The sequence below is a fragment of the Stegostoma tigrinum genome, chromosome 6, assembly GCF_030684315.1.
Source record: "Stegostoma tigrinum isolate sSteTig4 chromosome 6, sSteTig4.hap1, whole genome shotgun sequence".
Classification (NCBI taxonomy): domain Eukaryota; kingdom Metazoa; phylum Chordata; class Chondrichthyes; order Orectolobiformes; family Stegostomatidae; genus Stegostoma; species Stegostoma tigrinum.
Window position 1 is genome coordinate 106,861,950 of NC_081359.1, and position 14,429 is coordinate 106,876,378.

General features: G+C 44.7%; 1 protein-coding gene across 2 annotated transcripts in view; it reads left to right on the plus strand.

Moving 5' to 3' along the window:
- lrrc32 (leucine rich repeat containing 32) overlaps window positions 1-14,429 on the plus strand; it is a 47,675-nt gene that overhangs the window by 14,258 nt on the left and 18,988 nt on the right. For both annotated transcript variants that reach the window (XM_059646836.1, XM_059646835.1), the window contains exon 2: window positions 8,168-8,256. In XM_059646836.1, coding sequence (XP_059502819.1) covers window positions 8,173-8,256 — 84 coding nt within the window. In that variant the 5' untranslated portion in view covers window positions 8,168-8,172. The remainder of the gene's footprint in view (window positions 1-8,167; window positions 8,257-14,429) is intronic.

The following is a 14,429-nucleotide window of genomic DNA, read 5'->3' on the forward strand; positions in this document are numbered from 1 at the left end:
CAGACCTACTGCGGTTTTGCAGCAATTTCTGCTTTTTTGGTCTAACTACTCACCTCCTTACATTCTCTGTGGAAATCACTTGACAATTCATCTATCTGTTAAAGCTTTCTCCCACCCTTCAGTGGAGGACAATCCTTTCCAAATGTAAGATAACAAAGTGTGGAGCTGGATGAACACCGCAGACCAAGCAGCATCTCAGGAGCACAAAAGCTGACGCTTCAGGCCTAGACCCTTCGGTCCGCCTCCCCCTCTCTCCCTATTTATTTCAGAACCCTCTCCCCCTCCCCCATTTCTGATGAAGAGCCTAGGCCCGAAACGTCAGCTTTTGTGCTCCTGAGATGCTGCTTGGCCTGCCGTGTTCATCCAGCTCCACACTTTGTTATCTCAGATTCTCCAGCATCTGCAGTTCCTACTACCCCTTTCCAAATGTAACTCTTTTCAACTTTGGCACTCATGATCATGTGAATGCCAAGCTTCCCAGGTCAGGGGCCAGGTCACCTCTCAATCTTATTGCTCGCATTCCGAACTCTTTACACTGGAGCGGTTCTGCTAGGGAAAAGTATGGGTGTGTATTTTTGGTCTGACCTGTATAAGGAACAAAAACTGAAAGAACTGTGGATGCTGCAAATCAGAAAATGAAAACAGGAATTGCTGGAAAAGCTCAGCTTGGTGATATTAATTAGAAAGGTGGGTTGTCCCCTATACGAAATGAAAACTGAAATCGCAGGAAAAGCTCAGCAGGCCTGGCAGCATCAGTGGAGGGAAATCAGAGTTAATGTTTTGTGTTGAGAGACCTTGTGAGTTCAGAGGAAGGGTCACCTGACCCGAAACGTTAACTCTGACTTCTCTCCACTGATGCTGCCGGACTTGCTGAGCTTTTCCAGCAATTTCAGTTTTCATTTTGTGTAGGGGACCATCCACCTTTCTAGTTAATATCGCCAAACACAAGATTTCTGTTCCACTTCATTGGTTCTGTGCTTATATTAAATCACTGTTTCCAGATTTGTTTATATTACTCACTGTTTAAGTTCTGACACTGTCCAAATGAGAGGGCTGTTTATGTTACAGATTGTTCAGATCATGCTGTGTGTATTTCAGTGCTGCTTATTTATCTCAAGAAGTTATTGCATTCTCATACCATTTATATTACAACAACAACAGCTTGCTTAATATAGTCCCTTTTTAAAAATATGTGGTGAAACACCACCAAAATTGTTTTGCAGGAGTGTTCTGGAACAAAATCTGACATCAGACTACATAAGATAATGTTAGGGCATACATAGAACCCCTACAGTGTGGAAACAGGCCCTTCGGCCCAACAAGTCCACACTGACCCTTGAAGAATCCCACCCAGACCCATCCACCTATAACCCAACTAATCTACACATCCCTGAACACTACAGACAATTTGGCTTGGTCAGTCCACCTAGCCTGCACATCTTTGGACTGTGGGAGGAAACTGGAGCTCCCATTGGAAACCCCCACGCAGACACGGGGAGAATGTGCAAACTCCACGCAGTCGCCTGAGGGTGGAATTGAACCTGGGTCCCTGGTGCTGTGAGGCAGCAGTGCAAACCACTGAGCCACCACACTGCAGGCAGTCCCAACTTTATTCAGAATGAATGTGAGACTCCAGAGAGTTTAGATGGAGGGTTATGAGAGAGAGAGACTGCAAATAGTGAAGGAATGCAAGCTGGACATTCTTGAGTTGCTGGAATTTTTTATTCATTTGTGGGACATGGACATCACTGGCTGGCCAGTGTTTATTCCCCACCCTTAGCTGCCCTTGAACTGCTAGGCCATTTCAGAGGACAGTTGAGAGTCAACCACTTCGCTGTGGGTCTGGAGTCACATGTAAGCCAGACCAGGTAATGATGGCAATTTCCTTCCCTAAAGGACATTAGTGAACCCAATGGGTTTTTGTTTGGATAATTGACAATGGTTTTGGGATCATTAGCAGATTCTTAATTCTGGATCCTTTATTGATTTCACACTCTGACATGTGCCATGGCAGGATTTGAACCCAGGTCCCTAGAGCATTAGCTGAGTTTCTGGCTTAATAGTCTGACAATAATACCACTAGGCCATTGCCTAGGGATAACAAGAGTGTGGGGTCGAAAGTATTTGAGATCAGAAAGCATAAATGGATTTGAAAACAAGGACTTTATTTGTAAATTGTGGCATTGCTTCCAGGTTAAGCAATGTCTGCTATGGAGCACAAACATGGATTTGGAGTAGGTCACCCAGTTGCCCTGAATCTCTGTCACCGTTCAATAAGTTCCACGGCCGGTCTAATTAATCCAAACCCCCTCCTCTCACTTTGCTTATCAAAATCTACTCACCTCTGCCTTAAAAAAGAGCCTGAAAAATATTCAAAGGTTCTGTTTCCACCATATATTGAGGAAGAGTGTTTGAAAGATTCACAACCTTCAGAGAAAATGTTGCATCATCCCTGCCTTAATTGGGTGTCCCCTTATGTTGAAGCAGTAACCCCTTAGTTTTAGAGTTTCCCACAAGAAGAAACACCCTGTCCGCACCCACCTGGTAGAGACCCCTCAGAATCTTAAAATGCTTGAATCAAATTCTTCTGTTATTTCTCTCCTATTCCAGCTGAAATGAGCCTAGCCTGTCCAACATTTCCTCACAGGGCAGCTCCCTCCCCCAGCCCTGTCCAGGTATTAAGCCTGATAAACAAAGCAGAAGACAAAAGGCTAATAACCGACCAAAGTTTTTACAGCTAGGATGTGGCTTCCAGTGGAATTCCGCGTGGCCCATTTGTGGGTCCCTTGCTGTTTGTGGTATATATTAATGACTTACACCTAACTCTGGGAAACAACAGAGAAATTGGCAAAGTTGTTTTGACGGTTGATGGCAAGGTGACATCAATGGTTTTTTCTGAGTGGGTGGAAAAATGGCAAATGGAATTCAATCTTAAGAGGTGTGAGGTAATACATTTAGGGAGGATACAGAAGGGAATACACAGTGAATGGGAGAGTACTGAGAGAGGTAAAGGAAGTGAGAGACCTTGGAGTACATTTCCACAGGCCCCTGCTGGTAGTAAATAAGGTTTTTGAGATACTTTACATTCCTGCTCTTGTATTCAGTTCCTCACCCAATAAAGGAATGCTGGAACTATATAAGATGTTAGTTAGGTCACAGCAGAGGTTTTGTGTATGATTTTGGTCACCAGATTACCGTAAGTTTACAATTGCTCTGGAGAGTACAAAGGAGAGTTGAAAGGATGTTGATAATAAAATGTGAGGCTGGATGAACACAGCAGGCCCAGCAGCATCTCAGGAGCACAAAAGTTGACGTTTCGGGCCTTCACCCTTCATCAGAGGGTCATTGAAAGGATGTTGCCAGTGATTGCAGCTATGGTGAAAGAACGGAGAGGCCAGGATTATTTTCCTTGGAAGAGTGGAGGCTGTTGAGTCACCAGGTTCAGGTAAACTGAGGCGGAGCAGAGGCGAAAAGAGGTGGTCTTTGTGTGGGTGCGTAAATGGAAGTTGAATGTGACAGCAAGATTGCAAACATTCTGTCCAGCCTGAGACAGGGAAAGGGATGGAGTGAGGCTATGAATGGGGGTTTGTAGTGGGTGTCAATGTTAGAATGCTGTCCCATTTTATATATAAACCAGAACAGGTGTGGAGCTCATAGAATCCCTACAGTGTGGAAACAGGCCCTTCAGCCCAACAAGTCCACACCTACCCTTGGAGCAACCCACCCAGACCCATTCCCCTCTAACCCACCTAATCTACAGCCCCCTGAACACTATGGGACAATTTAGCATGGCCAATCCACTAAGCCTGCACATCATTGGATTGTGGGAGGAACCCGGAGCACCCGAAGGCAACCCACGCAGACGTGGGGAGAACGTGCAAACTCCACTCAGACAGTCGCCCGAGGGTGGAATTGAACCCGGGTCCCTGGCGCTGTGCCACCATGCCAGTCAAAATTAGGTGATGCTCATTGAGCTTTGTATTCTGTTGTGTCAGAGCCCCCACCTTGGAGTCAGACGGTTCACATCCCACCTGCTCCCGAAGTCTGTTATTGTATCTCTGAACAGATTGTCTAACAAATAATACTTTGATTAATTATATGCTGTTGCGGTGCAGTGGTAAGGTACATACCTCTGGACCAAGAGGGCTGAGTTTAATTGCTACCTGCTCGAGTGGTGTGTGATTATACCCCTGAGTGGGTTGATTGGAAAATATGTAATGCAGTTGGAAACATGGGAAATGATTGGCGGTGGCTAATAGGTAAGAAGGGGATTTAGTGACAAAGACCAGTCAGCTGTGTGAAACATCATTTCCAGAAATTAAAAGAAAGAGTTCTTGATTCCTTTTCAATTTAGTTCCATGTTTCTATACTATTTTTGGTTTGTTATTATTATACTTCCCCTGATGTTTGTAACTTATTGCTTGTTCACTAGGTGATTGGATAATTTGGTTGCAGACTTGTCAAAATTTTAAAAAAACAAGCTAGGATCTCATCCACAAGTGAGTTGGCTGCTGGATCGGGAAAGGGCCTGGAAGGGAAAAGTAGAAAGTATCGTTTGTGCTAGACTATAGGCACGGTGGCTCAGCGGTCAGCACTGCAGCCTCACAGCACCAGGAGGCACCATTCCACCCTCGGGCAACTGTCTGTGTGGAGTTTGCACATTCTCCCCGTGTCTGCGTGGGTTTCCTCCAGGTGCTCTGGTTTCCTCCCACAAAGATGTACGGGCTAGGTGGATTGGCCATGCTAAATTGCCCAGAGTGTTTCAGGGGTGTATAGATTAGGTGGGTTATAGGGGGAATGGGTCTGGGTGGGATGCCTTGAGGGTTGCTGTGGACCTGTTTCCACACTATAGGGATTTTATAATTTACAATAAAACCCTGGTGAATCTCTGAAAGTCTTTTTCTTCTTTATTCAACATTTGCATATCAGTCTGTTAAACAGTGGGCACCAAAAATATTGTATTCTGTCTTCTAGTATTTGATTCGATGAAATGAGAGTACAGGAACCCCTATTCCCAAATCCTTCGCCTCCGCCGCATCTGCTCCCAGGATGAGGCATTCCACTCCCGCACATCTCAGATGGCTGCGTTGTTCAAGGACCGCAACATCCCCCCTGCAGTCGTCGAGAACACGCTTGACCGCGTCTCCCGCATTTCCCGCAACACATCCCTCGCACCCCGCCCCCACAATAACCGCCCAAAGAGAATCCCCCTCGTCCTCACATACCACCCCACCAACCTCCGGATACAACATACCATCCTCCGACACTTCCGCCATCTACAATCCAACCCCACCACCCAGGATATTTTTCCATCCCCACCCTTGTCTGCTTTCCGGAGAGACCACTCTCTCCGTGACACCCTTGTCCGCTCCACACTCCTCTCCAACCCCACCATACCCGGCACCTTCCCCTGCAACCGCAGGAAGTGCTGCACCTGCCCCCACACCTCCTCCCTCACCCCTATCCCAGGCCCCAAGATGACTTTCCGTATTAAGCAGAGGTTCACCTGCACATCTGCCAATGTGGTATACTGTATCCACTGTACCCGGTGTGGCTTCCTCTACATCAGGAAAACCAAGCGGAGGCTTGGGGACCGCTTGGCAGAACACCTCCGCTCGGTTCGCAATAAACAACTGCACCTCCCAGTCGCGAACCATTATAACTCCCCCTCCCATTCCTCAGACGACACGTCCATCATGGGCCTCCTGCAGTGCCATAATGATGCCACCCGAAGGTTGCAGGAACAGCAACTTATATTCTGCTTGGGAACCCTGCAGCCCAATGGTATCAAGGTGGACTTCACCAGCTTCAAAATCTCCCCTTCCCCACCGCATCCCAAAACCAGCCCAGTTCATCCCCTCCCCCCACTGCACCCAAAACCAGCCCAGCTCGTCCCCGCCTCCCTAACCTGTTCTTCTTCTCACCTATCCCCCCCTCCCACCTCAAGCCGCACCTCCATTTTCAACCTACCAACCTCATCCCGCCTCCTTGACATGCCCGTCCTCCCTGGACTAACCTATCCCCTCCCTACCTCCCCACCTATACTCTCCTCTCCACCTCTCTTCTCCTCTATCCGTCTTCGGTCCGCCTCCCCTTCTCTCCCTATTTATTTCAGAACCCTCTCCCAATCGCCCTCTCTGATGAAGTGTCTAGGCCCGAAACGTCAGCTTTTGTGCTCCTGAGATGCTGCTTGGCCTGCTGTGTTCATCCAGCTTCACACTTTGTTACAATAGATGTTCTGTTGCTCCTTTTGAACTGTTAAATAGAGTGCAAAATTGTAAAATTCCTACAACATACGCATTGCTTTGCATTTCTACTCTGGTTATAGAATCATCGAGCCATACAACACAGGAACAGACCCTTCGGCCCAATTTGCCCATGACAATCAGGGATCCTAAAACTTGGGCATCGTCTCAGAGCGAGGGATCACACATTTAAGACAGAGAGCTGAAGAGGAATTTCCTCTCAGAGAATGTTGCGGTTGGGCCATTAAGTATATTCAAAGCTGAGGTGGACAGATTTTTAATCAATAAGAGAAAGTTTTGGGGAGAAGGCAAGAAAATGGAGTTGAGCATTATCAAATCAGCCATGATCTAATTGAATGGTGGAGTGATACCTGAAATTGGATGAGTTCAATGGCCTACTCTGCCCTAATGTCTTACGGTCTTAAATCTTGCTGAATTTGTCCTATTTTCATAAGCATAGTCTTATGAATAATGAATAATAATGTGTAGTGGGACATTCCACACTGTATGGGAAGAGAGGATTGATAAATAGACTCCCAATTTGTGGAGTGTTGCTACTGAGAACGCATGGTTAGATGACTGACAGTTGACTGCCAAACCTTGTTTAAATTTAAACCAAACCAGTTGAATCTGAGATAGTAGGAACTGCAGATGCTGGAGAATCTGAGATAACAAGGTGCAGAGCTGGATGAACACTGCAGGCCAAGCAGCATCAGAGGAACAGGAAGGCTGATGTTTCAGGCCTAGACCCGTCTTCAGAAATGGTTGAGGGGAAGGGGGTTCTGAAAAAAATAGGGAGAAGGGGGGAGGCAGATAGAAGATGGATAGAGGAGAAGATAGGTGGAGAGGAGACAGACAGGTCAAATAGGCAGGAATGGAACCAGTAAAGGTGAGTGTAGGTGGGGAGTTAGGGGCCAGTAAAGGTGAGTGTAGGTGGGGAGTTCGGGTCATTGCCCTGAGGAGCGTATCCGAGAATAGTCATCTCCCATTTGGGAGCCTGCCCATGGTCTTAATGTCTGCTCTGCAGCAAGTTAATGCTGACAGGAGTTCTAATGGCTTTGAGGTGACACTTCAGCTGCATTCTCTGGAAGAGTCCCACTTCAATTGCACCCAGTCCTGAGGTCTTTAGCCCAAGCAGCCACTGAGAAGCCCAGATCAGTTCCATGTAGCAGTGAGATGTGGTGGAGGGAACGAGAGGCTAAGTTCGAGAAGCTGAATGGGGAGTCAAAGGTGTTGGGGGGGGTGGGCAGTGGGGGCTGTGTGGTGGGGCAATGTTTTGGGGTGGGGGACAGGTGTGAGGCAGAGAGGGAAATGGTGCCACTGGGCCAAAAGAGACCTCAGAGGAGATCACATCGCCAACTTCCGTGTCCACATACCCCAGATCACACCGTGGGTGAAATATTGGTGGAGGTTGGGGATGAGGTCTTTCAGTCATTAACTGGCTCTTCAAAGACAATGATGGGCCCTGGTCTAGTGGACCATACAATGCCTTTGCCCACCTATTTTTCCATCCTCCGCACTCTGGCAAGCTATGGTCATGGTGGCTGGTCTGGGGGGTAGTCAGTTAGAAAGCCACCTGTTCAATTTTGAGTTTTCCCAGCTTCAATACTAATGTGGAGTATAAGATCAGCTTCTATCAGGTTAACGTTCAACCTCTGTCCCTCCAGCCTTGCTACTCTGTCATAATTCAATACCATCTATTAATGATAGTCATTGATATGGTACCTTTAATTATATGTTGTGTCTATTTCTTACAATCTGTTTGACATTTAAGCATTTCAGTTTTCTTTGCATTTGTAGTTTGTGCTGTTTAAATTACAGTTGAGTTTGTATGGCAGTGTGTCTGATTTTGCTGCATTTTGTCACTAGTTCCTGTTACAAAATGTTGTTTATTTTCACTTTCCATCTTTTATTTCTTGTAGAAACTATGGAACGTTTCTTCCTCCTCCTGATAGCTGTTCGCACTGTGACAACAACTTCCCGACCAATGGACTTCCATCCTTGCCAGACGGTGAGTATTAAAAGATTTCAGGGTGAGCTTTGCTGCCCCATGTATACAGATGCAATCACAGCTGTATTTGTTTGGAAAGAGAAGAGGAGAGCTTTTTTTTCCTTTATTCATTCATGGCATAATGGCATCGCTGGTTGGCCCAAAATTTATTGCTTATCCCTAATTGTCCAGATGGCAGCTTAAAAGTCAACCACATTTCTGTGGGTCTGGAGTCACATGTAGGCCAGACCAGGTAAGGATGGCAGGTTCCTTCCCTAAAGGGCATTAGTGAACCAGATGGGTTTTTCCTGACAATTGATTCCAGATTTTTTAAAACTTGAATTCAAATTCCACCATCTGCCGTAGTGGGATTCAAACCCAAGCCCCCAGAACGTTACACATAACACAGTGTGGAGCTGGAGGAACACAGCAGGCCAGGCAGCATCAGAAGAGCAGGAAGGTTGATGTTTGGGTCGGGACCATTCTTCAGAAATGGCTTAGAAGGCTTGCGACCGGAAACGTCAGCTTTCCTACTCCTCTGATGCTGCCTGGCCTGTTATGTTCCTCCAGCTCCACACTGTGTTATCTCTGACTCCAGCATCAGCAGTTCTTTCTAAGCTCCAGAACATTAGATGACTGGTCTTTAGATGAACGGTCCAGTGATTCTACCACTAGGCCATCACCTCCCTGGTATGTAGCATGTTTCTCCACTTCAGGACATCCCAAAGCACATTTTGCCAATGAAGTGCAATCACCACTGTAATATAGGGAGCAATTCAGCTCGACTGTGCATTGTAAGGTCCCATAACTACTGGATAATGCAGGTTTCTTTGTTGGTTGAGGGCTAAATATTGGCCAGACGCTGGGGAGAACTCCACTGACTTTATTCTTACTAATGCTGTAGAATCACTTTTACGTCTGCAGAGAAAGGCAGGGGGGATCTTAGTTTAAAATCTCACCAAAAGCACTCATCCCTAGCTGTGTGGTATTACACAAGGACTGTCAGCTTCAAACACCGTACCCTCTCATGTTGGAGCTTGTAAATTGCCAACAGTTCTCTCAGCCACCATTTGTATAAAAGGATTGGTGGAGTGAAATTGCTAAAGGCTTACAGTGCAGTGGAGGCCATTCAGCCCACTGTGCATGTACTGGCTCTTCAAAGGCACATCATTACCTCGTGCCATTCTCCCACTTTATTCTTCATATTGTTTCATATTAAACAGGAAGTATTTCTGAACAGGAAGGCTTCTCTCTGCATTAACTATTCTCAGCTGTGAGTTGACACCTTAATCATGAAACCTCTTCATAACTGGTTTAATTTGCAAAAACTGAATTTAATGCATATTGAATGTGTAGGATTCAAACTAGTATAATGGTACGGGGAGCTGATTTCAAATAACAATAATGTTAGTCCAGTGACTGCCCAAACTTTGTGTATTATTAAAAACGTACTTTAAAAATATTGAGACCTAGTTTGAAGAGTTCGGTTTGAGCAGTGGTGTAGCAGTCATATTATGACTGGGCTATAACCTAGGGATCTGGTTTGAATAGAGAGTTGACTGCCCTGAATAGTCTGCTCCAGTCTTGGAGCCGCATTTACAGGGCTACGTTTTCAAGGTAGGAGGGTAATCTCATGGGGATGGGCGCTCGCACATTCATGGTAATGTTCCTGTCCTAGATGTCCTGCTGTGCGCTAGTGGATCCCAGTGTAGGCTGCAGAAATGTATTCATTCATGGGATGAAGGCAGCTGACTAGGCCAGCAGTTAGCGCCCATCCTTAATTGCCCAAGGGGAAATTAAGAATTGACCATGTTACCATGGGTCTGCAGTGAAATGTAAGCCAGACTGGGTAAGGACAGCAAACTTTTTTCTCCTGACAAAAAAATGGATTTTTAAGATCGTCAGTATAAGTTACATGGACACCAAGAGACTAGCATTTTTAATTCCAGTTTTTTATTGAATTCAAATTCTAGCAGCTTTCATGGTAGATTTGAACCTATGCCTCTAAAATGTTAGTGAACCAGCCCAGCCAAGTTACCACTGCTATTACTGCCTTCCCAGATAGCATAGTGCCTTATATATGATGCTTCAACATATTACAGTCTTCAGGACACAACACTGAGTTCAACAAGTTCAGAGAATGAACACTGTCCTCTATTTTGAGGCTCACCTAACCTCCTGTCTGAAAGCTTTTCGAAAATCCAAATATAGCACATCCACTGGTTCTCTCATTCCACTCTGCTAGTAATGTCCTTAAAATGAACTTTCTAATGAAGTGATTTCCCTTCTTTAAATCCATATCAACTCTGCCCTAGCCTACCATATTTTCAAAATATCCAGTTATGCCATCCTTTATAATAGGTTGTAGTATTTCCCTTAGTACAGACACCGACAACTAATGGTTCTGTACTGCCCAATTTCTTTCTCCCTTCTTTCTTAAATGCTGGAGTTATATTTTTAACCTTGCAACCTGCAGGAACGATTCCAGAATCTATAGCATATTGAAAGATGATCATCACTGCACCCATTAGCTTGATAGCCAACTGTTTCAACACCCTAGGGTGGAGAATGCCTGGTTCTAGGGAGTTGTCAACTTTCAGTCCCATTAATTCCTCCAGCTCACATTTTTAAATAACTGGCTTTTTCATTTCCTTATTCTCATCAGTCCCTTGGACCTCACAATTCTCTGGAAGATTTTATACATCATCTTCCGTAAAGGTAGAGACGGTAATTATTTAGCTTCTGCTTCTCTGCTAATTCACATCCTGTCTGCCTGGTATAGATCCACAGTTGTTCTTGCTAATCTTTTCCTTTTTACATAACAATAGGAGCATTTATGTCTCTTCTGTTTCTTGCTTGTTTACATTCTACTCGCCCTATCTTTATCAATTTCTTGGCCTTCCTTTGTCAAATTCTAAAATGCTCCCAATCTTCAGATTTTACTTTGTCCTTGTCAACTTTATAAACCTGTCCTTTGACTTAATGCAACCTTTAACTTCCTTTAAAAACCAGAAGAACTGCAGATGCTGTAAATCAGAAACAAAAAACAGAAGTTGCTGGAAAAGTTCAGCAGGTCTGACAGCATCTCTGGGGTCACCGGACCGGAAATGTTAACTCTGATGTCTCTTCACAGATGCTGCCAGACCTGCTGAGCTTTCCCAGCAACTTCTGTTTTTGTTTCTTTAACTTTCTCTGTTGGCCAGGGTTGACTGTCTTTGTCTGTTGGGGTGTTATGCCTTACATGAATGTATGTTGCAAACTGTCTATTATTCTTCAAGTGCTTTGAATGTAATTTCCCAACCCATGACAGCCAACCTACCCATCAACCCATCAAAATTTTCTTGCTTTAGATTTTAGACACTCATTTGGATCAAACTAGACTATGATATTATGTTTGAAGACATTCTGCCATATTATGGTCACTCTTCCCTAAAGATTCGTTTAGAACAAGATTGATTAGCCCTTCCTCATTGCATGCTATGAGTCCTAACATAGCCAGTTCTCCTATTGATTCCTGCCATAGAACCATACAGCATAGAGGCAGACCCTTTGATCCAAGCAGTCCACACTGAACATAATCCTGATTAAACTAGTCCTATCTCATACACATTTCAGGAATTTGTCCTCCCCAGAGTTGGAGCTCATTAGATTGACCCTGTCAACGTGTAGATTCAAGACACCCCATGAACACTACATTCCCCTTGTCGCCATCACCTCCCAGTTTTTATTTTGATTTGTACAATACCCCACATTACCAAATACAGTTGATACCGTTTTGATACATGTTACCATTCATTAGCTCCAGTGAAGGAGACCAGTTATCTGAAGCAAGGACCTCTCTTCCATGGAGAGTGTACCTTGGAGGTTTAACAGGTTACTTCCTGGGATGGAGCAACTATCCCATGGGGGGGAGATTGGGGTATCTGAACTTGTGTTTTCTGAAGTTTAGCAAAATAAAAGGTGATCCCACTGAAGCTTACAAAATTCTTTAAAAGGCTAGAGAGAGTGGGTAAAGAAAAGATTTTTTCCCCTAGGGTTGTTAGGGCTGACTAGAATTATGGGAGACAGTCTCAGGATTAGGCCATTTTGGATCGTGTTGAGGAAAGGTTTTCTTTTACTGGGAAGTTGGAATATCTTCAGAATTTAGAGGCCTACAGCAGCTCAGTCATGAAGTTCAAGATAGTTACAAATAACATCAGAGAATGTGGGGCTGGGTGGAAAGTGGCATTGAAATATATGATCAGCCAATGTCTAGAATAGTGGAGAAAACTCCAAGGGCTGAATGGCCTACTTCTGCTCCCGTTTCTTATGTTCGCTAGTTGGTGTCCCTTTATGGTTAGCCTACAGCAGAAGGCAATAATGTCAACAGCACCCTCATATGTAAGAACTAAGAGATTACAACTATCAGAGTGGAGCTCCTTTCTCCAGAAAGAGAAAGATTAGAAGTAACTTACTTCTGGTGATCTCAATAGTGAGCATCAATATAAGCTCCAGCCCAGTGGGGAATTGGGAAGGGAACAGTACCAGAGGTTTATGGAGCCAGGTAGGTGTAAGGAGTTGGGTTGTGGGTGAGTCATGCGATGAGTGAATGAAAAAACATATTTGGGGGCTGCCTCCTGTTTGTAATGAAAGGTTAAGATTTGCAACACACTACCACAAGGAGTGCTGATGGCATCGATACATTTCAGGGGAAGCTGGATAAATACATGAGGGAGAGAGAAAGAAGTTGATGGTTATGTTTATGAGGTTAGGTAGGAGAAGGCTGATGGACTGTGCACGTCCTGGCCTGGACCATTTGGGCTGAATGTAGAGTCAGAAACTCATAGTCATACAGCATGGGAACAGGCTGTTCGGTCCAAATTATTCACCCTGACCAAGTTTTCCAAGCTGAACTAGTCCCATTTTCCTCTGTTTGGCTCACTTCCCTTTAAACCTTTCCAATTCATGTTCTTTTCAATGTTGTAACTATACCTGCATCTACCACTACCTCTGGCAATTCATTCCACATATGAACCACCCTCTGTTTGAAAAAGTTGCCCCTTAGGTCCCTTTTAAACTTTTCTCCTCCCATCTTAAAATTATGCCGTCTAGTTTTAAGCACCTCTACCCTGGGGATAAAGACCTTTGCTATCCACCCTATCCATGCCTCTTATGGTTTTATAAACCTTTACAAGGTCACCCCTCAACTTCCTATGTTCCAGTGATAAAATTCCCAGTCTTTCCAGTCTATTTTTATATATCAAGCACTCCATCCCTGGCAACATCCTGGTAAATCTTTTCTGGACCCTGTCCAATTTAATAATTTCCTTCCTACAGCACCGTGACCAGAAATGTACACAGCCCTCCAAAAATGGGCTTACTATACAACTGCATGAAGACATCCCAATTGCTGAAGTGAAGGGCTTTAGTGACTAAAGTAAGGAAACAGTCTGAGGGCTGTGTCTTGTGCTACAAATTGACAGCATTACTCAGAGCATTGTGTTCATGGACTGATACTGGTTGCTTTTGTGCCACATGAAATCCAATACAAGGATGACACAGCTTAATACAAAATAATATGGTTCATGTAATCAAGATTTAGGTGAGGAAGCAACGCACAAAACAGTGTTGAGTAACAGTTGGGGAATACCAGAGAGTGTATACAATGCCGTTTCATTGCAGTGAACCTGCTAACAATTGAAACGGGATGTTGATTATGTTAAATTGGGTCATTTGACTCCTGGATAGGTTTCACTTGGGGAAAAAAAGGCTTGCATTTAGACAGTGTCTTTTGTCACCATGGGATGTACTGAAATATTTTACAGCCCACAGAGGTGTGCTATTGAAGGAGTGATTATTGTAATACCAGAAACACAGCAGCTAATTTGCATGCAGCAATGCCCCCTGCATAGTGGTATGATAGCAAGTAGTGGGTTCAGCAATAAAGACAAAGCAGCATACTGCTTGCAGGCTGTTCTTTGTGGTGTCAATGTTCAGGTGAATCCAGAGCACATTGTGGGGAGAGGTGGGTAGAACTGAGATGTGAGATGTGGGATTGCGGAGGCACTTCTGTTTTGTATCTTTGGCCAATATTTAGCCCCTAACCAAAATTTTTGCGATAGCCTCAGCCAGAGATGGTGTCGTGAAACTACCTTTCAAATCCAGAACTATTAAGTGCCTGGACAGTGGGATTTGACCTTATGTTTCCAGGGCAA